We start from the raw sequence: 25,203 nt of genomic DNA on the forward strand, positions 1-25,203 counted from the left end.
TAATGGAATATTTTTGTGATTGTGAAGTGTTATTCCTTGGTTTACATTATCCATCTGGGATGCAGTGGGATTTGTGAACAGGTTCTGGTCACATGGGAGAGGTTAAGCTCCTTGAGATGGGATGGACAGACTGAACATGCACAGATTCTAGTTTTAGCCCTCTGCTGTGGACTAAATGCACCCCTGGAGAATTCATATGCCGAACTCTAAATTTCCAGGGTGGTGACATTTGAGGTGAGGCCTTTGGGAGGTAATAAGGTCCTGAAGGTGGAGCCCTAGTAAATGGGATTATGGGATTAGTGCCCTTATAAGGGCATAAAAGGCCAGAGCTTTCTATTCTTTGCCCTGTGAGGATATGAAGGCAGATATCCGTAAGCAAGCAGAGGGCCTTCCCCAAGCGCCTGACCATGCTGGCACCTGACCTGGGACTTCCTTCCTCTAGAACAGTGAGAAATGAATGCTTGTCATTTAAGCCATCTAACCTGTGGTATTCTATTATAGCAGCCCAAACTGACTAAGCCCACTTTTAGCTCTTACTGGCTGTGTGACTGCAGACAAGATACATAACCTCTCTATTTTGAATTTTGCTTTTTATTACTAAAATGAGAGGAATGCTGTCTGTTCTCACACAAGAGGAGCTTGTCAGCATCCAGTAAGAGAATGTGAAGGCATTTGATAGAGCACAGCACAGCTGCAAAGACTCTGACTGGTTTTGGAGAGGATCAGAGGGCGTAGAAATGAATTTGGTTGAGCCCCTCCACCCTGGAACCAGGGAATGCTGACATTGTGATTGTTTCCACCCAGTTCATTTAGTAACGGTGTCTTTTTTGATAGTGTGTTCATTTTATTGCAAAATATAAAATGGTTTCTCTTGTATCCGTGCCACTTGGCTATATTTTCTTATCTTCCTGCATCTTTTAAGAGCAAACACACCAATCTTACACTTAGTTTTTAGGGAAGGGGATCTTAATGAATGTATAATATATGAAAGGCAGTCTAGTATGTGTTTTTTTCTTCTTTGGGCAGATCTAGCCCTTCAGGACTCATTGTGGTGAAAGGCTGTGGGGATCTGAAGGCAGAGTTTGCAGAGTTTCCCCACTCATGGGAACTAGGCTTTGTCATTGCAACCCTAACTCTTAGTAACTCTGGGATCATGGGCAACTGACCTGCTCTCCAGACCTTAGTTGCCTCTTCTATGAAATGAAAATACTGCAAATGCTTCCCCATGGAGAATTGGTGAACACATTGGAGATGAGACCCAGTATATAGCAAGTGCTCAATAAATGATCCCTAAAGCTATAATTATTAGAGTTTTTTAGACATTGGATATTTAGACCTTGTAATTTGATTGATTGATTCAGAAAGATCCTTGTTGAGTCTCCCAATATGTAGTCAACTGGGTGCCCCTCTCCCCCCTCACATTTCCTCCAATGACGTTTCTTCTCACCACAGTCGCTTGCCTGTATCACACCTTTCTGCATGCTAGACAAATGCACTGTCTCAGGCAGACAATTTAGAAAAAGGTGCCTCCCGCCAGGGCATCAGGGCAGTGGCCAAATTCCCTCCACTTGTCGCCTGGGCTGGGGGTTCCTATTTAATGCACAAACTGCGCGACCCACTCCACACCCCTGCTCTTTCCTTCTCCCAAGACCTGGGTCCCTAGGCCCTTCAGCTGTGGAGTGAGGCCCGAAGTGATGCATTGAGAGGGTGACCAGCTCATCTGTTTTGCCCAGGATTTTCCAGGTTTTGGCACCGAAAGTCCCATGTTCCAGGAACCCCCTCAGTCCTGGGCAAACAGGGATGCTTAGCCATTCTGTGCAGAGAGGTGGATGGTGACAGCGGGTATGACAGGGTGGGGAGGGCTAGAGAGGATTGCAGCTTCTCAGAAGCAGGGCTGGACATTCTCAGCAGGAGCAGGAGCAGGAAAGGAAATAGTTTTCCTGTAACCATGTGGCTGGATCAGCTCTGCATTTGCAAGGGACACGGATGACTTAGGACATTTAGGAAGCGCTAAGAGCTTAGCAAATACTGGGGTGAGTGGGAGGAGTCAACAAGATGATAAAGAAATGCGTTCATTGCATTTTCATGTGGTAAATATGACTGACGCTGTGCGTGAATATATTTTATTCTCCTAGGGAACTGTGATTAAATTAGTGATAAAATGAGGTTAAATTATGGAAGCAACTGGGAATTATGCTCGGTGAATAGAGTGCTTTAGGAGGAAAAGACAAATGAGCTATTACCTGATTCCTGGGATTTCAACCAAGTTATAATAAATGAACATAGTGATTCTCTTTAAAAAATGGGTTTTGTGGGAAAAGGAGATAAGAAGCCAGCTGACAGGGGAAGGCTATGGAACAAAAGGAAGTGGTGTAGTGTGAATGTGGCCTGAACCTCGGCCCCGCTTCTGGCGGGTGATGCCTTAGTAACTGGGAGTTCAAAAGCAATGCCTTTGATGGTCCGCAACTTTCAGAACCAGAGGTGTGCTCAGCAGCTGACTTGAGTATATTTAGCTCTGATTCATCCCTCTGGTCACGAGGTAAAAGGAACCATTAATATACGTGGAATATAAATGCTGCCCTTTTCCCTTCTTCCAAAGGTCACATTTTCAATAAGCGAAGCCACAACTCTGGCAGACTTGTTAGCCCTGCGGTTGCACCAAGTGGAAGACGCTGTCCGGAGCATCGTGGACAGAGCAGTGAAAGAACTGGGGACGGAGAAGGTGGGGTCCTCGGGGCTGTCTCTTTTCACACTGGGCTCATTCTGCGCGTTGGCACGTCAGACCACTCGGGGAGAAGTCCGTGCAGTGGTTGTATGGAGACAGGAGTCCCAGCTTGTCCCTCGCTGCTAGTTAGTGTGTGACTTGGGCAGGAAATAGAATTATTCCAAGCCAGAGGAAATGTGTAAGACCAGAGGGTTGGCCCAGTTGATAATGATGATACCACAAAAACACGTATGATTTACTTCCGGAAAGAGGTCTTCTTCTTACTTGACAGATGAGGAAACTGAGGTAGAGAGAGGTAGTTAACTTACCCAGGTTCACACACTCAGGCACTCTGAGCAACAACTGGCTGATTTGTAGGTCAGATCCATCAAACCTCCAGAGGGCTTTTCAAGGCCCTTTCTGCTCTAGGATTCCATTTCAGAGAAGAATGTAAAAGTCAGATTCAAGAGAAATTTGATGTTGGTGTGGTGCTTATTCTTTTTTGTGATGGGATTTCTTTTCTAAACCTCATCAGCATGTATTGTTTGAAAGAATAAAAATCGAGGCCAGTAATATTTGATATCAATCCCTCTTTTTTTAAAAAAAAATATGTTAAGCATGTAAAATATTCATGATGATAGCCTAGATCTAGGTTCCAAGTTAAACTTCTGTACATGTAACTCATTACCACTTATGTCTAGGTTATAACAGAAATCAGTCTGACCTGGGCGACCATGGAATTCTCTTACGAAGTTCATTACCGGACAGGCATTCCATTACTAAAGTCTGATGAACAACTTTTTGAAACTCTAGAGCACAACCAAGTAAGATGGATATTTTTATTACAGATTCCTTTTCTTTTAAATTACAATTTTAGTCTTCTTCCAAATTTCAGTGTTATTTATTTCCTGGGCATCGACTTGCATCAGGCTCCAGGCATGGTACCATGTGGGATCGAAAGGTACAAACACTTTTTCTCAAGGAACTTGCACTTGAGTGGGAGATGGACAGAAGGGCTCCAGTGGGTCTAAGAAGAGACAGAGAGGCTCTGTGATGCAGAGGGGGAGGGACATGTAAATAAAGGTGGAAAGTCAGACCCAGAGCTCAGTCAGAGGTCCCGGGTAGAACAGTCGGTTTGGGGGTCATTGTTGGTATCTTGATAATTGATTAGGCAAATGGTGAGAGATACAGAACATAAGCAGCCAAGAGTAGAGCTTCAGAAAAGACTGCATTTGGTGAACAAGAGTAGACAAAGGAGGCAGAGAGAGAGAGAGAGAGAGAGAGTGGTCAGAGAAATAGTAGGAAAAGGAGACTGCAGTATAATAGAAACCACAGGATAAATTTTTCCCCAAAGAAGAGCCAAATGTCATGGAAACAATCTTGTGTCCACTGAAGGATGAATGTATGAAGAAAATTGTGTGTGCGTGCGCATGTGTGTCTAATGGGATATTATTCAGCCATAAAAAGGAAATCTTGCCTTTGTGACAACATGGGTGGACCTTGAGGGTACTATGCTAAGTGAAATAAGTCAAACAGAGAAAACCAAGTACTAAAGGATCTCTCATACATGGAATCTAACAAAGCTGAACTCATAGAAATGGAGTAGAATGGTGGTTGCCAGGGGCTGAGCGAGGGGGAAATGGGAAGATGCTGGTCAAAGGGTACTGACTTTCAAGTATGAGATGAATAATTCTGAGGATCCTAGTGTACTGCATGGTGACTGTAGTTAAAACGCTGTATTATATACTTGAAAATTGTTAAGAAACTAGATCTTAAATATTATCATCACACACACAAAAAGTAATTACATGGGGGATGGTGGTGTTTGCTAACTTTATTGTGGTAACCATTTCACAACATAGACGTGTATCAAATCATACACCTTAAGCTTACATAATGTTATATGTCAATATCTCAATAAACCTGGGGAGGGAGGAAGAAGGGTGAGAGGTATTACAAGCTTACCAGTAGAGGTGAAGAGAATGAGAAGAGGCCATTCTACTCAGTGGCTTTCTGAGGCTTCACTGTCAGAGAATGGGCAGAAGCACCTGGTGTGCAGAGAGCTGCAAAGTTTGGTAATAAACTTAACGGGGGCGGGGGTGGAAGCCTGAGGGTTAGGGAGCTGGAGGGAAGTTTTTTTTTATTTTTTCACCACTAGGAAAAAAGACCCCGCAACCGTGGAATGATTAATAGGCAAGGGCCCAAGGAGAGTGAGAAAGGATAGAGAATAAAGTTTATTAAAGCTGAAGCCCAGCATGCAATGTTTTCTGCCCACATCGAGATATCTGGTCATCATGTAGAAGATATATTAAATGCAGTTGCTTACAGTTATCATTTTTCTTTTGAAAAAAAATGTTAATATGAATATTGAAGGTCATTCACTCATTTAGCAAATACTTATTGAATGCCTATTCCACGTATTGCAGGCTAGGTCCTAGGAATCCAGCAATAAAATGAATAGGTATGTCAGAGGGAGAGGTCTGTTGGGGGGCTGGGTGAAACAGGTGAAGGGATTAAGAAGTACAAATTGGTGCCTGGGCCATTGTGGCTCAGTTGGTTGAGTGTTACTCTGCACACCAAAAGGTGGTGGTTACTATGCCTAGTCAGGCACATACCCAGGTTGCAGGTTCAATCCCCAGTCAGGGTACGTCCAGGAGGCAACTGATCGATGTTTCTCTCTCTCTTCTTTCACTCTCTAAAATCAATAAAGAATATAGTCTCAGGTGAAGATTCAACAAAGAAGGAGTACAAATTAGTAGTTACAGAAGAGTCACGGAGATATAAATTACAGCATTGGGAATACAGTCACTGTCATGGTAACTCTGTGTGGGGTTAGGTGGGTACTTGAGACATGGGGGACCACTCTGTAAATACACGATTTTCTTATCACTACGCTATGCCTCTGAAACTAATACAGAATAATACTGAATGTCAACTGTAATGGAAAAGTAAATATAAGAGAACAGGTATGGCTTTTCTCTCATGGTACTTACTATGGTCTACCAATTTAGCTGTTATTTAAAATTCTTTTCCTTTAGGTTCAGTTGCAGACTCTGCTTCAAAGCAAGTATGTGGAGTACTTCATCGAGCAAGTCTTAAGCTGGCAAAATAAACTGAACACAGCGGACTCCGTCATCTTCATGTGGATGGCGGTCCAGCGGACTTGGTCTCACCTGGAAAGCATCTTCGCGTGCTCAGAAGATATTCGAATCCAGCTTGTGGAAGATGCTAGAAGATTCGATGGAGTAGATGCCGAGTTTAAGGTTCGTAGAAGACAAACTACTTTCTATCCTAGCAGCGTTTCCCAAACCATATGAAAATCTTGTAAAGAAACATGATTTGGGGTATTGTAGTTATAAAAATATATGTTTGCATTTCAGGAAAGGGGGGGTCAGGAAATTTTTTTTTTCTGGGAAGGGTCAGACAGTACATACTATAGGCTTTGCTGTTTGCTGTGGTCTCTGCCACACCCACCCAGTGCTGCCATTGGAGCTTTGAACAAAAGCATAAGCACCGACATGTGAATATAATTATGTGCTAAAAATATGCTGCTTTTGATTTTTTTCAACCAGTTAGAAATGTAAAAAAACATTCTTAACTTTGGGCCATACAAAAACAGGCAGCAGGCCAGATGTTGTCTGTATGCCATGCATTGCCTACCCCTGCAGGAAAGCATGGTGAATAGATTCATCTCCATTGAGTAAAGGACTGCAGAGGGGAAGCCAGTAACAAAGTAATTTTACCAGCTCTTTGTTTGTTTCATAAGAGCCACAGAGAACACATAGAGGTGCACACATGGTAATGATGAATAATTTGAGAAACTTTCAGCAAAGAATAACGGCCATTATATATGTCATTTTTCCTAAGGTCGAACACCCAGAGAATTTCTATTTTGTTTAACTTTTAAAGAGGAAAGAATAGATTGTTTCATATTCATCTCATTTTCATACCTGAATGTATTTGTAAAGATTATGGGTTCTCTTTCTTTTCTTTATTCTTTTTGTTTGGTGTAGAAAAGAGAAACTCTGTGCGGACCTAGAATGGTGGTAATGTCGGTTGAATTTATTTAGACAAAAACTGTGATTATACTTTGGTTTTGATATTTACCTAAAAGTTTAAAAGCAAAAATGAGTAGTCATGGTGTTAGAAGTTTCTGTAACCTTGCTTTCTCATTGTTTATTCAATTTTAATTTTTGAATGCTCTTCATTCCCAAAATGGATGAAAAATTTAGAAAAGTAATTTCTAATACCAATGGCTCCATATTGTACTTTCACACAGGAGTTAATGTTCAAGACAGCTAAAATAAAAAATGTTTTAGAAGCAACATGCAGACCTAATCTCTTTGAAAAACTCAAAGATTTACAGTACAGGTAAGAATAAAATTATAGTGTGATCAATTTGTTATACTTTTATGAGATTTCTTTCAAGTACCTGGCAATATTTAACATTGTGTTATTTTAGGAATAATCTCTACTAAATTATTTTATAATTTTGCTTATAGTTGCCTAGTTGCCTTTTTATTAGGTGGTACATATATTTTTTGAGTTAATGTAAATAAACCCAAGTATACTATTTCTGTTTTCCAAAAGGACTATCATACTAGTAAAATTAGAATATCTTATTATTAAGAGAATCGACATGATTGATTGGTCAATTCTTTTATTGAGCTCTTCTGCAAATATTTATTAAGCATCTACTAAATATCAGGAACTGGGATTGTACTCAGTTATTTCAAGTCCTTTATTTTGCATATAGTTTAATTATACTAGAAATTATCCTTAGAGAACATGTTAGTAATTTTGAAGTCCTGTCCTATGGGCCATTTGTAATTTTCACATGTAATTCTACAATAACTAGTAGTCAGAAGAATATTCTGACAGGTCAGCTACTAAAAATATTTGTGCAGAATTGTGATCACTTTATTTTTTTTTTGCAAAGTAGAGGAGCACTCTATGTAAAAAATATATCACATCTGCAAAAATCTGGGATTTTTTCAGAGATCAAGCTGGCCATCATTTTAAAAGGGTGGATTTCTGAGAAGTTCATTATTTGTATTTAGTCAGTAATCTTTGGGGCATTTGGGGGTTTGGGTTCTGAGTCATCTCTGCTCTGCTAAGAACAATAAAGTGGAAATAATTGTGGATCGAATGACTTCTCTGAATATCAGAGAGAGTTGAAGTCATGTGTGTTTTGTAGACATTCAGTGGGAAGGGACGACTTTAAACCAATTACATCTGAACTAGTGCGCTTTGTGTGCAGGCTACGTGGTGCCAAATCTAGTCTTCTCCCTGCTAGTGAGGAGTGTCATTCAGAAAAATGATGAGTGACATCAGCCTAAGTGTGATCTAAATTAAACCTCAACAGATGATGGGTATGCGCACGCTCGTGTGTGTGTGTGTGTGTGTGTGTGTGTGTGTGTCCGTGTCCCCTCCTCCTTGGCATGGCTGGTACATTAGTCACAAGCAGGATGCTGGAGTCAAAGAGAAGGAGGTAGGTTGCCTGCAATCAGTGACCTTATTGTGAGGGACAGATGCTAGAAGGTGGGTTTTGTTCTGTTGATGTTTTAATAACTGAATGGGCAAAATAAACTTACAAATGCATTTTATTCCTATAGGCTTTCTCTTTGTGAAAAAGCTCTCACCGAATACCTGGAAACCAAGCGCGTCGCTTTTCCACGCTTCTATTTCATCTCTTCCGTGGACTTACTCGACATTCTTTCAAAGGGAGCTCAGCCTAAACAGGTAGCATCTTTTTTTTTTTTTTTTTTTTTAAAGTCTCATGCTGTATTGTACTATGCTGGGAGCCGGTCCATCCTTGCTGTTTCAAGGGACCTGGCATATATAGCATACGGTTCTTAATATGTTTGCTCACCTTCTTGGCGCTGTGTTTTAACCAAGGTCACCTCTCTGAGAAAGGTTGAATCCCCAGGTAGGGATTTTCCCCTGAAGTTAGGGAGGGAATAAAACCCTTTAACTAAGTGCCATGCGGGTAATTAATCATTTTAACTACGAACAATCATGCTTAAGCTACATAATCTTTACTCCCTGGAATGGAGTTAAGAAACGCCCTAACCTTTGGAATAGAGATTGATAGGATTGGAATCAACTGGTATAAATACAGATGCAACAAGACAACAACAGACAGAATTCAGAAGACAGAACCTACACAGAACTTAGAAGACAGAAGAACTTCGCTGGAGAGAACATGGCAAAAGATCCTGGACTGAACCTGACTACAGAAATTGGCAAGAGAACCTGACTAGAACCTGGTGACTGAACCTGGCTGGAGAACCTGGACAGAACCTGGCTGGAGAACCTAGCGAGGGAACATGGCTACAGAACCTGGCTGGAGAACCTGGAGAACCTAGCAAGAGAACATGGACACAGAACCTGACTGGAGATCCTAAGCAGAACCTTTCTGGAGATCCAGACCAGAACTTGGCTGGAGATCCTGGCTGGAGATCCTGGCTAGGCTGCTGATCAACTGAACACTGTCTCCGTGTCCTTCCTTCTTCGCCGACTCCATCTACGCCTTTGGGAACCCCTGGACCTGCTGGGGTTGGACCCCGGCAGTACTATGTTCACTAAGGAATGTCACAGTTTCTCTGTCATTGTCAAATACCGCCTCCCATGTCACATGTGCCAGGAGCTAGAAAATCTGCAGTGAAAATTCTCAGTGCAGCAGCAGAGAGGGGCCAGAGTTGGCGCTAAAGGAACTAGGGGAGGTAACTGGTCCTCAGTAAAGGGAAAGGATATCAAAGGCACAAGGCTGAGGGCTTTGTAAGAAGTTAATGACTTACATACAAGGGAATACTTCTCAGACATAAGAGATGAAGTACTGCCATTGTGACAACATGGGTGGACCTTGAGAATATTATGCTAAGTGAGATGAGTCAGTCAGAAAAAGCCAGTCCTATCTGTGATATAAAACTGAAACTCAGACACAGACAACAGTATGGCGGTTACCAGAGGGAATAGTGAATGCTTTGGGGCCACTCTGCCAAGTAGCCTGGCCTCGCTACCCTCTTTTAACTTCCTTTTCAATGTCTGAATCAGTTTCGGACCACCAGACACAACGTTTCCGCCTCTGCCTTTTGTGCCAACATTCCTGAATGTGCTCCTGGTAGTGTGACCGAGATAACATGGCAACTGTCACTTGTGGACTAACAATGCGGTGTCCCCAGAAACGGTGCCCTTTGTGGACAGATAACTCATGCTGACATCTTATGAATGACTTGAATTCTTGAGACTCCCCCTCCTCCACCTGCCACACTCAATTTAAGAGTGTTGGCCAAAGTGAGGGTTTCTGCAGTTAATTGTGGAATTTAATCAGCCTGAACTTATCAGCCAGGGAGGTCTGATGCCACTACAACTTCTAGTCTTGTAAAGAGAAATCCCTAAGTGAAGATACTTAGTTGGAATGCCAGCGCGATGGAAGAGTGTCTAGAATGCCTTTGGTGATTACTTGCTGCTGGTAAGCGAGGTTAAGGTCAAGTTTTAAAGATTTTCTCCTCCCAAAAATTCACCCTAACCTCCCAAAGGCATGGATTATCTAAAGGACAGTGGGTATGGGCACTGCTTAACCTCAGTGGTCAAAAATCTCTGGTCGATGCTTATGGAAATACAGACTTAAATAGTTAGGTACAGCTGGTCTGAAGTTGCACAGGATTTAGTAGTTTTTAAAAATATTTTTATTGATTTTTTTAGAGAGAGAGGAAGGGAGAGGGAAAGAGAGGAAATCATCAATGTGAGAGAAGAACATCAATCTGCTGCCTCCTGAATGCCCCCTACCCAGGATCGAGCCGCAACCCGGGCATGTGCCCTAATTGGGAATGGAACCGGCAACCTTTTGGTGCACGACACCCAATCAACTGAGTCACACTGGCCAGGGCACATATGATTCAATATTAACATTCTTTGATTTTCCCCTTTTATAAAAACATCATTTTGTATTTTCAAGTGAATAGTGTAGTGGTTAAAGCGAAACAGAGTAATATTAGTTGACTCCTTTGTACTCTCCAGGTTGTCATCAAGTGCCTTAAAATAGCTGACAACGTGTGTAGTCAAGATGTTTTTAGCCACTTATTCCTAATGACTTGAAAGATCTTTTTGTCCTAGGAGATTTTGCACATTTCTCTTCCCTGATCTGTATTATGATTAGCGAAAACTGCTCCATGATGGAGAAATGTTAAAGAAAAGACAAACTTGTAAGGGGATGAGCTGCATTTTTCTTGTCTAATAGAGTCGCCATGAACTACATGTGTTTGGTTATTAAATAATTAAAACGTGGCGACTGAGAAACTGAATTTTTAACTTTAATAAATTTTAATTTAAAATTTGAAACATTTTTATTTTGATTTTTTAATTAAATTTATTGGTGTGACATTGGTTAATGTGCTCATACAGGTTTCAGGTATGGGTTTCTATGTTACAAGATCTGTATATTGCACGGTGTGCCCACTACCCAAGGTCAAATCTTCTCCCATCACCATATATTAGGATCCCCTTCTTCCTCCACCCCCTTTCCTCTGGCAACCACCACACTGCTCTTTGTGTCCATGAATTTCAGTTTTATATCCTGTATATGAATGAGGTCATATGGTTCTTAGCTTTTTCTGACTGACTTAGTTCACTTGGTATGATATTCTCAAGGTCCATCCATGTTATTGCAAATGACAGTATTCCGTCCTTTCTTATGGCTGTGTAGTATTCCTTGTGCATGTGTACCACATCTTCTTGACCCAGTCCTCTCTCACAGGGCACTTTGGTTGTAAAATTTGTAACATATTTAATTCAGCTATTGGAAAACGTCTTTGAAACTACTTGGGTGTATGAATCTACTTTGCAGTTGTCTATTTTATGAAGTCTAAATGCAGATAAGTATTTCTGATGAAAAATCCCAATGGAGATATGCTATAAATAGTAAATACACAACCGATTTCAAAAACTTACTCTGGAGAAAAGAATGTAAAATATCTCATGAATAATATTTATATTTCATGAGGAAGCGAAAACATTTTGGGTGTACGAGGTCAAATAAAAGACTTAACATTATTTGCACCTGTTCCTTTCTACTGGGTTTAATGTGGCTATTGGAAAGCCACTGCTGTGGAAATTGAGGCCACAGTGCATCGCTACTACAATGAGATGGAGGCTATATAGGCCCAGAAATGTCTCGTGTTTGCATCAAGAAATGTCCTTCAGTGGCACCGGCCCAAGTCTGCACCAGAGGAAACCTGCCAACTTGTCTTTTGAGAAATCCCCTAAATTGCAGTGATGAGGCAGATGGCGCTACACTGATGCTTTTAATAGGCTGTAAATATTGGCACTTGGGAAGGTGCTTGTGAGAAATGGGCTTAATATTAGGTGATAAAGAACGCTGCTGGATCTTAAGAGGCAAACATGGAAGGCCACACATTTCCCACAGGCACCGTATGTTTCTGTCTGGTGCTTCCATGTGGTTATCTCCATGGTGGAGTGAAAGAACCTCAGCTTCTGAATGTCAGGAATCGGGGTGACGGAGCTCAACACTCAGTGTCACAACCTGCTCCAACAGGGCGTAGTGCTCAGACAGCTGTGAGGACAAAGGCTCAAGATGCAAGTGGTTCATTGACGGCCTGCGAAGACGCGTGAGTTTTAGTTGAAGTAAAATCAGTTAAACATCCCAGCTTTTGTAGAGGAAGTAGAGAGCTGGAGAGCTGTGAGCTACTGAAGGCAGAGGGAGGGGTTGCTTAGGTTGGGCTGAGGAAGGAATAGGCGGCAACAGGAGGCAGTCACAGAAGATGGTCATGGTTTGGACCATCTTACCATCGTCTCTACTTACCGTCAACTGAGCAGCGAGGAATAGAGGCTGCTCACCTACGTGTAGTTGGTCACAGAAATTGCTAACTGAGGGCAGCTCTTCTGGACATAATTTAGGACTATGTCCTATTTTAAATGGATGCCTTTGTGTGAAGGCGGCCTGGGACCCGGAGGACTTGGGCCTTTAGGTGTGTGATAAGAAAATAGACACTCTAAATTTTAAATAAATATGATGTAAGTTATCTGTCCACTAGGGGTTATCTTTGATTATCCTTGCAAAATTGTTAGTATATAGTTGGCTACAGGTTGTATAACAATATATGTAATTTTTTTCCATGTTGCAAATATATTGTCACTGTATAGAATTCTGTTGCAGCTCTTTTATTGGAATTCTCTCCAATAGCCAAGTTACACTCCAAAATCAGGATTTAAATAAACTATCACTTTAATGCTCTGAGATCCAAATATGAAATCTCATGAATGTGGCACCCTGCCAGTCCGGAGTTTGGGGCCTTGCTGTGGAATCTGAAACTCCTGGTCCCAGCTTTGCTTGGTGTCACTAGTGAGAGTGTAGATGCCGCTTCATTTGCTGTAACCTGTACCCCGAGGGAACAGCATTTCAGCTTTTGCTGCTAACCTTTTAGAAACCTACTTAAGCCGAAACCGGTTTGGCTCAGTGGATAGAGCGTCGGCCTGCGGACTGAAAGGTCCCAGGTTCGATTCCGGTCAAGGGCATGTACCTGGGTTGCGGGCATATCCCCAGTAGGAGATGTGCAGGAGGCAGCTGATCGATGTTTCTCTCTCATCGATGTTTCTAACTATCTCTCTCCCTTCCTCTCTGTAAAAAATCAATAAAATATATTAAAAAAAAAAAAAAGAAACCTACTTAATACATCAATGACATCACTAGCTTTTTTTTTTTTTTAATGATTTGAAGTGTTCAAATCCTTGCCATTTCTTTAGTGAGATCGGAAAAGGGGCCTGTGAGGCATTTGTTTTTATGAATTCGTTTTTAATTCTGTGTTAATAAATACAAAGAGCTCTCATTAGAAATGGAACAGATCTGAGGACAACAGGGCCCACATTAGCTTAAAAGCCAGTCCTGTTCTCTCAGCAGTTCTACGTGGAAGGCAGAAGCTGAAAATGTCCGGCTTGCTATGCTAGGACTCCAGACCTAGAAGTTCTTTCAAAACTATTTTTTCACCAAAGCAATAATGTGTGAGGGTGTCTGATGGTTGAGGTCTCATTTATCCTGCAGCTTTTCACCTCAACGTGATTTAGGCCCATTGCACAGTAGAAGCCATTAAGCATCTGTGCTCTTCCTGGCCACTTCAGCTGTGACAGGGAATTGTCAGGTTATGGGAGGTACTTCTGTGTATACATGTCCTTGGGGTAACGTACAGGGATGGAGGAGAATATGATCACCTGAGCACTGATCATCGGTGACCACTCTGTCTAGGTTTAAAGTTAGCGAGCGTCTTAAAAACTCATCTGTTTTACACTCAGAAGATTTCTTGCTCTGATTTTCTTTACTACTGAAACTGCAACTACAGCAAAGATGTTAAGGCGAAGGGCTGCAAAGATTAAATCACCCTTAAGAAGTTCCTTATAGTATTATTGGTATCGGTCTTGTCATTGGTCTTGTCATGCAGGGACTTTAGGCAAGTTGCTCTTGTCCCTAGATGCTGCTATTGGGATAGTTATCAAGTGTAGTTCCACTGTATTTTAAGAAAAACTCATTACAGAGATGGCCCCCATATGCTGATAAATGCTGGTAACCATCTTTTGGTTATCAGTACCTTTTATTTAAATTTTTTCTATTGAGATAAAATGCACATAATATAAAATTAACCATTTTGAAGTGTGTGGCTCAGTGGCATTTTGTACATTCACAATATTGTACAACCATCACCTCTACCTAGTTTTAAACTGTTTTCATCATCATAAAACCCCATACCCATTAAGCAGTCACTGAATTCCTTCCCCCTTCCAGCCCCTGACAACCATCCGTCTCCTTTGTTCCTATGGATTTACCTGCGCTAGACAATCCATATAAATGGAATCATACAGTATTTGGTCTTTTATGACTGGCTTCTTTCATTTGGTATGATGTTGTCAAGGTCATGGGCCATGGTGTAGCTTGTATCAGCACTTCATTCCTTTTTTATGGCCGAAAATTATTCCATTGTATGGATATGGCAGTTTATTTGGCCATCTACCCGTAAGTAGACATTTGGGTTCCACCTTTTGGCTTTTGTAATACTGCACTTGTGTTCAAGTATTTGAGGGCCTGTTTTCAGTTGTTTTGGGTAGCTACCCAGGAGTGGAATTGCTGGGTCACATGGTAATACTGTGTATACGTTTTCAAGGAACCAGCAACTGTTTTCTACTCAGCATCTTTTATTGCTACCATGTATAGAGAGGGTCACTTCTTCCCACTCCTGATACTTCCTCTGGTCCACTCTCTGCCTTTCTCCAATAGTCTGGAACCTGCGTAGGGTTCAATAAACTGTTTATTGGGGGTTCCTTTGAGGATCCCACAACTTAGGATGTGAAAGGTTGTGGTGATAGAAGAGTTTGAACTTGTACATATCACCTGGACTTGGAGGTTTAAAAATCTACCTTCCATTTACTTTTAGCAATGTCAATTTGGCAAAGTCACGTGCTATTTTAGCTCCAATATCAATATCAGTAAAAATGGGGAACTCCTATTCACCTTTCTTATATAACAAGTGGGGCTCCCCTTAGTATCGAAGGATGTACCCAACAAGGGGCCCAAATCAAGAGGAAGATGTATCTGACTTACATTTTGTTTCAGACATTTTAGCACAGCATTTTATAGTATAAGCTATTTTATAGTATCAGTGTAATATGTCTGAATTTTAAAAGCTTGACCACACATTCTTAGCAGGATGATAGCTATAGGAATACGACCAAGATGGAGAAGTTGGCCAGTCTCCAATCTAGAAAATAGGAAACTGTGTGGTAAGCACTCACCTCCCGACCCTGCTGATGTGACCAGAGAGCCTGGCCACTTCTCTACCCAGGTCACTTCAAACTCTGGAGTTTAAAAGTGATTCTTATTTTGAAGAAAACCATTTGGAGACAACACTGCAACTCTATAGTTTTGTGAATCCCTATGGCACCATCACTAGATGGCCAGAACATGTCTCCAGTAAGAAGAGCTCTAATCTTTCCTAATCACCCTGTCTTAGGTGACACGTCACCTGGCCAAACTCTTCGACAGCATCGCAGACCTGCAGTTTGCCGACGACCAGGATGTTTGTGCCCACAGAGCCATTGGCATGTTCAGCAAAGAAAAGGAATATGTCCCATTCCAAGCCTTGTGTGAATGCAGAGGCCACGTAAGATTTGCTTATGACCTTTTCTGTGCTGGAGGAAGGTTTCTGGGGTAATTTTTAAGGGTTGAGTTGAACAAGAAAAAAAATGAGCCCATGTCCGATCAGGGCCCAGTTGGTTTTGTGCTCAGAGCTTCCTGTTCACCTGTGTCCAGAGTGGCAGAGGGCTCCTCTGCCATGCTCCCCAGGTTCTGCTCATTCAGCTGCAGCACCCGCAGGGTCTCAGAGATGCTAGCCATTGAACTAGACAGGAGGGACACTCACAGGTGGAATGTGTGGATCCCCGAATTGGAAGCAATGCCGCCCAGTGACAGTGCCTCCCACACAACGTATGGTTGTCACCACGGCTCAGAGAGTATAGGGGTGAGGGTGGAGCAGTGCCTCGCAGTAAAGCCTGTTTTAAAGAGGCTTGTGGTTCAGGATTCTGATGAGAATATTGTCAGTGGCTGCTCATAAATTAAGTGGATTGAGTCCACCAAGCTGATGACCACGTGCACAGACAATTTAAGGCGGCATATTCTCTTCTGTCACAGCTACAAACCTCAAAGATATTCTCAGTGATGATCTGCAAGGCTCATTATGAGTAATGGGAGAGCTCATGGTGTTTTTAGATGATTTAGAGGAATTGCATTTTTATGGTGATGCTTGAATAGCTTGGGTTAATCCACGGAGTAGCTGAGCAGTAGCCTCTATTACAGAACCATTTGGGTTGAGTCGGGGTTCCTTGAAGTGTCCCTTGCAGAAATGTGATGGCCATCTTTTTTTTTTTTTAAACAGGTTTTTTTTTATTTCTCTCTGTTGCTTTTTAATATTGTACCAGAAAAATCCTGCCAAATGAAGAGGAAGCAGATGGTGGAATACTTTGATTAAATATATCTTTTGATCTCTTGGGCTCTTTAGGATATTATTACAATGATTAGAAAAAGTCACCATAAACTATCTTGACAAAAGTGTGTTGCTGTCTGCTCCATCCACAGCAGACTGCTAGCCGACTGGCATCGGGCCCAGAAGGAGGACAGTCCTTTGACAGATGAGGCTGTCACTAGCGGGAACCCTTGATGTTGGGAGTTTTCACAGCGTTCCAATTTATTCTGTATAAGCAACATGAGCTAGATACTTCCCAACACACACCACATTGACCCTCTGACTGCCTTTATTTTATAAAAAGATGCTGTTACTTCAGGTCTTTTTTCCCCACTGCACTTTTATGATTGGTTCTCCCTAATTTATACTATTTATAATTTATTTGGCTAGTGTTGATTGAATGCCTGCTATGTGGCAGAAGCTGGGTTAGCCTTTTGGAGATCCAGAAATGAATAAGACAAGGCCCCTGCTTCTTGAGGAGCTGTTAGTCTCATGGAAGAAACGAATATACACATCATCAGTGGAACAGTGGGAAGTGGTGATTGTTGTTAGAGAGGGTTGGACAGAAACTGATGAAATACCGAAAAGGGGAGGGGTCAAGCAAGGACCTCATCAGAGCTCACTTCTCCAATCAGACTACGTTGCCACTGTTGGTGTAATCATCTGAACATGAGCTGATAGATCAACTTATATGTGCGTTTGGTCTTCCCAAATGGACTAGAAAGTGCTTGAGAGCAGGTGGCCATATTGAGGACATGGATGCCTGAGTATCTGGGAGATGCTCAGATGGTGACTGATTCACTGAAGGAACTGGCTGCTTGGTGACCTGAAGAGTTGAGCTTAGGGACTAAAGCAGCAATTAGATCGGATACCCTGGGCTCAGGCACGTGAACAAAGCCCAGCCCTGAAGTCAGAGGAGAAGGCTGTTGGGATGTTGGGGCCATTTCCAGGGCGGACTTCCTTTCTCTTTCAGTAGGGAAGGCTGTCAGCACATAAAGCACACGCCACTCCTTCCCAGTTCTCCGGAGAAAGAGGTTCGGGAATGAATGCTGCTGCCATCTTCACAGAGGCAGGGGAAAGTCAGTTCCAGCATCTTCGGCACCCCATGTGGTTCTTGGGTTTATAGTCCTTTTTTACTGGTGTGGTCAGTCACTTGCAAGTAGTCTGTGTATCCTTCTTGTTATGTAATATCATCCCATGGAAGCTTATATGGAGAACTATAACAGCATATTTGAATAGGATGGAAACTGGCTGCAATATATTTGTGGGAGCAAAATAAACATGAATTTTAAAAAGAAAGATTAATTTTCACAAGTCAGCAGTTGTCCTATCTCTCATACTCTCCTGCTGTCTAATTTTTGACAAGTGTGAAGAGAACCAGTAGGGAATATAATTAAGATACTTGCTGAAAACACCTTGTCTCCATACTAAGAACTGTGATGATCTTAGAGAAGAATTTTCAGTGCTTTTAAAAATTATCCAAAGACATGTTTTAAAAAATCCACTTCCCATATCCCCAAAGCTCTAGATTATTATTCCAGCACATTACCCTATAGAGGGCTGTGATGTTTGGTTTCCCAAAACACTGTGTGTCACCAGAGGGACCTTAGTCTCCTTGTCTTTGAATCTGAAAAAAGTGAATAATCACAAACACCCCCTGTAGGGTTTGGAAGGTTATTAGCCAGCTGGTCGGCGAAATAAAAGGAGTAGTGTCTCCAGGAATAGCCGGTTCATGTAGGAAAAACACTTCAATCCGTTGTTTGTCTTCTCCTTTGAGTTACCGCTCTTGTTTTCTCCAAGGGTTTAAACTGAATCCAGCCAAGGCCTCACTCTCTGCATGGCCCTCGAGCCCGATAGGTTACCCCTCTCCCCTAGTCAAGCCTGTGCTGTAACATTTCACTTTGCTCCGAAAGGTGGAAACGTGGCTTCTGCAGCTTGAACAGACCATGCAGGAGACAGTGCGACATTCTATCACGGAGGCCATCGCGGCCTATGAGGAGAAACCGAGGGAACTGTGGCTTTTCGATTTCCCGGCTCAAGTCGCGCTAACCGGCTCACAGATCTGGTGGACCACGGATGTGGGAATAGCCTTCAGCAGGCTGGAGGAAGGCTATGAAACGGCCCTGAAGGATTTCCACAAAAAGCAGGTATTTTACAGATAAGTGATGTCGAGATGTAAAGGAACTTGAAGAGGGAGGTAAGCTTCCTTCATTCATTCCCCATTCATGGAGTGTCTTCTGTACGCATGGCAGTGTACTAGGAAGATTTTTAGCAATGAGTTGTTTAACTTTTTATTTTCTCCCTTTGTGTTATTCTTCTGGTTTTCTACATGGGTTTAAAAAATATCCATCATGTCCATGATCCCCCAAGATTAATCTCTCACCCACTCCTGGATCTGTGCCTATTTTTTTCCTTCCCTGAGAGAGTCCATCTCGCTGACCGTGTGATTATTAGAGAATATGTGCATGACTAAGAGGGTGGGTGACTGTTCAAAAAAGACAGATGTTTTCATGTATTATGGTTTTCTGTTCATTATAAATCACAGATGAGCAACTTTGAAATATAGTCTATTTTTATTTTTTTAATCCTCACCTGAGCACACACTCAGAGAGAGGAAGCAGGCAGGGGGAGAGAGAAACATCAATCGGTTGCCTTCTGTACATGCCCTGACTGGGAATCGAACCGGCAACCTTTCAGTGCATAGGATGATGCTCAGCCAACTGAGCCACTCCAGCCAGGCCGAAAATAGTCTATTTTGAATTCCATGTTATTCATCTCATTCTCCATGACCTCTCCTTAAGCTCCCTGTCTTAAGGCGTGCTCTTAGCTGTGGAACAGGTCAGAGATACGGTCTTTCTTCTGGTTTATAGATTAACAGAATATCGGGCTTGGAAAGGGGTGGAAATATTAGTTTGTCTGCTCTTCTTGTTTTCCGCGGATAAAGGTTGAATCCAGAGACATTAGGTGACTTTGCCAAGTTGCACAATTTGTAAGCGAAAATGGCAGGGCCAGCAGAACTCAGCATGCTTTCCAGATTTCCCATTGCTTCTCTGCGTAGCAGGACTTGGAACTTGGTGAGTTTTTGAATGCGAAGTCAACTTTGCACTTCTGAAATAAACTTCACTTGTATGTATTTTTTGCTGGAATCCCTTTGCTAATATTTTGTCAAGGAATTCTGCATTTTTGTTCAGAAGGGACACTTACCTGCAGTTTTCTTTTATTTTTTTTTATAGTATGTTTACTGGGTTTCGGGGTCAGGGTTATGCTCTTAAAAGGAATTGGAAAGTATTACATCCTCATCTACTTTATGAAAGAGTTTATGGTCGGAATCACTGGTGCTGCCCTCTGGGCCTGGAGTTTTCTGTGAGGAACATTTTAGGATTAGAAATCGATTTCTTTTATATATATGCTGCTTTGTAGCTTTTTTTGTGTCTTTTTTTCCCCTTTGTGTCAGTATTATTCAAGATATTTATCCATATCATCTAAGTCAAGGGCTGGCAAATTACAGCCCACTGGCCAACTCTGGCCAGGGCCCACGCCTCAGGCTGTTTTCATGCTACTTCACACAACACCAGCCACGCGGAGTCATGCTGGAGCCCGTGTGGCCTGCCCAGCTGGGAGCAGTTACTGTCCGGCTCTTTGCAGAGAACGTTTGTCCGCCCCCGACCTAAGTTGTCAAGCTGAGTCGACATGGGTATCTTGACATTGTCCTTGGCAAACTGTCCTCCTCTCACTCCTGGTGGTGTTGAGTTGTGTTTCCTCTTGTTTTGTTTTGTTCTTCGTTGTGCTCTCTAGGTGTTTATCCATCTTATTTGTATTTTCTAAGAACTAATCTTTGACTTTTTCCATTGTGAGTTTTATATTTTGCTGATTTCTGCTTTATCTTGATTACTTAGAGTTTAATCTCCTTTTTTTTTTTTTTTCAAATTTCTTAAGGTGGGAGCTTAGATGACTGATTTTACACATTTTTCTTTCCTAATATGAGCATTTGAAAAAACTCCAGAACTTGAAGAATGTCTTTCGGAAACCAGCAGAGCAAATCACGCTTCATGGGGAAGCACTAGAGTCCTTTCCATTAGTGTCAGGGCTGAGGTGGTCATGCTCACAGTCTCTGATGTCCACTGCTCAGTACTGTGCTGGGGTTTTAGCAACAGGACCAGAGGAGAAGTGGGACATGACCAGGGGAAAGGAAGGTAGCTAACTGGGATTCCACGGCACATGCCCTGGTGGTAGGGACGAGTACGGAGCCTGGTCTCTCTCGCCATTTCCTGCGTTCTAGCTGGTGGAGACAAAAGTCCATTGTTCCTGATATTGCTGACACTGAAACATCGGGATTAAAGGTTATTGTTTTGAAACAAGAAGAACATTATTTTTGTGTTATGTCCAGTGGGGAAGGGATTGAGGGCTTTGGGAGCTGACCCCCCATAGCACTTAGCAGTCACACTGATTTGCTGAGTGAGATTTAATATGTGTACAGAGGGGCCCCTTCTAGCTGCATGCCATAGTGGCCTGGGTGGCCCGGACTGGGAAGCCTGCCATGCCCGATGCTGGTGAAATTCCAGCGATTCCGCAGCTGCACGGGAAATGTTCTTCCTGCTTCTCAGATGGTCCCGCATTCAGAAAAGCATACCACCACTCTTCATGGGCTTCTCACACTAGAATGCCCTTCGGTTTTTCTTCCAGCCAATTCCCAGTCAGCCACCAGCTCTCTTCACTTGCCCTGAATAGCTCTATTCTCACTCTTTCCCCCACCGCTTTGTTAGTATCCCAGGCCCAGCCACTTTTTTCTCGCCTGGAGAACTGGAGCATCCTCCTCTCCCGTCTCTTTTTCCAGTCTTGTTTTCCTCCAGTTCTTCATGCGACAGGCAAAGATATCTTTTGAAAACATGGATCTAATGATCACTCCACTGCCCCAAACCCTTCAGCAACATCTCATCAGCCTCTTCTCTAAGCTGGCCGAGCCCTGCAAGTTTGGGCCCTGGCTTCCCGCTCAGCACTTATGTACTGATCCCTGTTCCGTTCCTCTGTCACCATTCCAGACGTCTCCCAGTTCCCAGGCAAGGACACCTTCTATATCCTGGACCTTCCCACAGGCTGCTTTCTGTGGGTGGCCAGCCCTACGTTCTCTCTAACTTAAATTATACGCATTCTCTTGGCCTTAGCAATACATACCCTTTCCTCCAAAATGTCCTTCCCAGCCCTGGATTAGGCAAGGCCCTGTTTCTGTGTGTTCTCATAGTACTTTGTTCTCGCTCCAGCAAAACAGTTGCAATTATTTGTCTGCATTCTTCATTGGCCTATACGCTGCGGAAACAGTAACCACTTTTGTCTTATATGAATGATTGGGTAAAAGAAGAAAACGTTGTCCTGGTCTGTACTGTTGCTGTCATCCATTCATTTCTTCCTTCATCCATATGATGAGTGTTTACTGAGCACAGGTTTTATGTTGGGCACTGTGTTAAGTCTGGGAATGTAGTACCGAATAAGGCAGCTTAGGGCCTGGCTCCTTTGAGCATATCATCAAGTGGAGGAGAGAAACAATAAACTGAGAAATAAGTAAGTGAATGATAAGTACCATGAAGAAACACAATAGAAACATGTGGAATAATTGGGTAGGGAGTCATGTAAATAGGATGGCCAGGGAAGGCCCATCGAAGGAGGCAAATCTGAGCTATGACTTGAATGATGGAAGGAAGCCAACCGTACAAAGATCAGAGTGAAAAGGACTCCAGGCAAATAAAACAGTTTCTGTGGCCTTGGGCAGCCATGATGGAGGAACAAAGAGAAGGCCAGTACCATTGGGTGGGTATGAGATAAGCAAAGGGTGGTGGGAGGTCAGGGAAGGCGTTGTGCTCATGAATAAGCTAAAGGCCAAGGTGTACCAGGAAAATAGCCACAGGGGTTTCAGGGAGCTTGTTAGATATTTGACTTAAGGCTAACTTCTTTGATCCACTAGGAAATCACGTGGCACTGCTTTGATTAAGAGCAAGAATACAGGCTGATTACATGATAGAGTGTATATATATATATATTGTGAAAGCTGCCAGAGATGGTTATGTGTCACAGATCATAAACTTGCATGCAGTTATAATGTGATCATATAGCAATTGCAGCCCAAATGATATAGGCATTTTATAATTATTTATTTTTGTGGGTACAGAATTTTATTACTTACAAAAGAGCATCATTGGAGTAGCTGTCATCTTGAAAGACAACATGAGATCCCCAACATATGATGCTGTGCAGATAATGTTGATGAGCTGTATTTTTAATCATCTTCCACTTGACTGAACTTTTGGGGAAAAACAAAGATTTGAGACTTAAACACTGGATATCTGGATCCAGATGAGAAAATATCCAAAGCCAAACACCTCTTTTCTAACCAACAACTGTGTAAATTTCCTCGAGGAACTTATGTGTGCCTGGTGCATTCATTTATCTTTTTCGGGAAACACTCATAGAGCACCTCCTATTTGACAGCTAGCTTGTCGGTGGCTCTGGGGACAAAGCAATGAGCAAGACAGACCTTATCTTCATGGACCTTGAAACTTAGGGGAATGATGAACATTGAACATGGCAAACATGGAATAATGACCACCTTTGTTTTTGTTACAGCACAACTACATTTTATAGATGTAAGATACTGAAAGCAGATGAATGCTTATAGGCTGTTGCATATTCGGAATACCTGAAGTGCTTATTTTTTTATTCCTTTGAACCAACTTCCCGTTGTGTTTGATGTCCTGTCTCCCTGGAATGCTGCTCACACAGCCAGTTTCCCAGCTTGAAGGTGCTGGTGAGGGCATCTCTGTGATGGGGCCAGTGAGAGCACAGGCTCTGAAGTCAGACTGTCTAGGTTTGGGTTCCCCCTCCCCTGATCGGGGAGTGTGGTTACTGTGTCTGTGACTCGGTTTCCTCACCTGCAGAATTAGGATGCTAGTAGATTGTTGTGAAGATTTAAATGAGATGATATAGGCTATACGCTCAGTCGGTGCCAGGCACATTGTACCTTCTCATTTAATGTAAATGGAGTGTGTTGTGGTTTTGGTCTCCCCGCCTGTTCTCTCCATTCTGTCTAGCGTGACAAAGTCTTCTCCAGTTCAGCCGCACAGCAGTCTCAGGGTGATTGGTGTTTTCTGGGATGTAATAATAGCCCCGTAGGCAGTGGTTCTCCACCTTCTGGCCCTTTAAATACAGTTCCTCATGTTGTGATCCAACCATAAAATTCCTTTCTTTGCTACTTCATAACTGTAATGTTGCTACTGTTATGAATCGTAAAGTAAATATCTGATATGCAGGATGGTCTTAGGCGACCCCTGTGAAAGGGTCGCTCGACCGCCAAAGGGGTCGCGACCCACAGGTTGAGAACCACTGCCCGTAGGGAACATGCTTTTGACAGTAGGTTATGAGGGTTTGTATGACCTCTGTGATAGGTCATACTTGCCTGTTACCAACTCTCTCAGGAGCTAACAGTTTGTAATGGACTGCCCTTTACAGAGCAGAAGAGGAAAGGAGACAGTATTGTTTCACAATATGCTACCCAGGAATAAAACAGACTTTCTTTTTTTGCTAATAAACCTTGAGTTAGACAAGAATGTTGTGGGTAAATAAGTTTGCTAACAAAAAGAGCACCTATAAGGGTACCTTTCAAACCTTTCTGACCACAATTAATAAGAAATATTTCATATCAGACCAAGTTTATGCATGTAAAGTGTGTCCCAAAATTCACGCAAGAAGTAATTTTGATAGAAAACACAGGTGTATAATTAAAAATTGTAAATTTTTTATTGATTCATAAAGTATATAATATAGGGTTATGTATGGAATAGCGTATCGGGTAAATGGCCTCCACGGCTTTGCTGGCACATTTGCACTCTTGTTGAAATTTTCCCTGACCGTTTTGCATAAATGTGGCTGAATTTCGTTGATACAGTGCTCAATTTCCTCCTTCAAGGCGTGGGTGGTCGTGGGCTTGTTGGCATAAACCTTAGACTTCAAAAAACCCCAAAGAAAAAAGTCAAATGGCGTTAAATAGCATGATCTGGGTGGCCAATTCTGATCACCAAAACGGGAAATTACACGACCAGGAAATGACTCATGCAGTAATTGAATATTTTCTCGGGCTGTATGGCATGTGGCACCATCTTGTTGAAATCACATGTCGTCCACATCCATATCTTGCAATTTAGGCATAAAAAACTGGATTATCATGTCGCGATAGCGAGCACCATTAACTGTTATTGCCAGCCTCATTTTGGTCATGGAAAATTTCAACAAAAGAGTGCGTATGTGCCAGCAAAGCTGTGGAGGCCATTTACCGGATATGCTATTCCATATATAACCCTATACTATATACTTTATGAATCAATAAAAAATTTACAATTTTTAATTATACACCTGTGTTTTCTATCAAAATTACTTCTTGCGTGAATTTTGGGACACCCTTTTGTATACACTCAAAAGTCTGAAAGTGAA

At 42.3% G+C, this 25,203-nt stretch overlaps 1 protein-coding gene across 1 annotated transcript in view; it reads left to right on the forward strand.

Moving 5' to 3' along the window:
* Positions 1-25,203, forward strand: part of DNAH11 (dynein axonemal heavy chain 11) — a 206,544-nt gene that overhangs the window by 39,762 nt on the left and 141,579 nt on the right. The window contains exons 24-30 of the mRNA XM_059712528.1: positions 2,600-2,722; positions 3,406-3,528; positions 5,743-5,967; positions 6,984-7,075; positions 8,320-8,446; positions 15,721-15,870; positions 18,642-18,875. Coding sequence (XP_059568511.1) covers positions 2,600-2,722; positions 3,406-3,528; positions 5,743-5,967; positions 6,984-7,075; positions 8,320-8,446; positions 15,721-15,870; positions 18,642-18,875 — 1,074 coding nt within the window. The remainder of the gene's footprint in view (positions 1-2,599; positions 2,723-3,405; positions 3,529-5,742; positions 5,968-6,983; positions 7,076-8,319; positions 8,447-15,720; positions 15,871-18,641; positions 18,876-25,203) is intronic.

Source organism: Myotis daubentonii, chromosome 10 (assembly GCF_963259705.1).
Source record: "Myotis daubentonii chromosome 10, mMyoDau2.1, whole genome shotgun sequence".
Lineage (NCBI taxonomy): Eukaryota > Metazoa > Chordata > Mammalia > Chiroptera > Vespertilionidae > Myotis > Myotis daubentonii.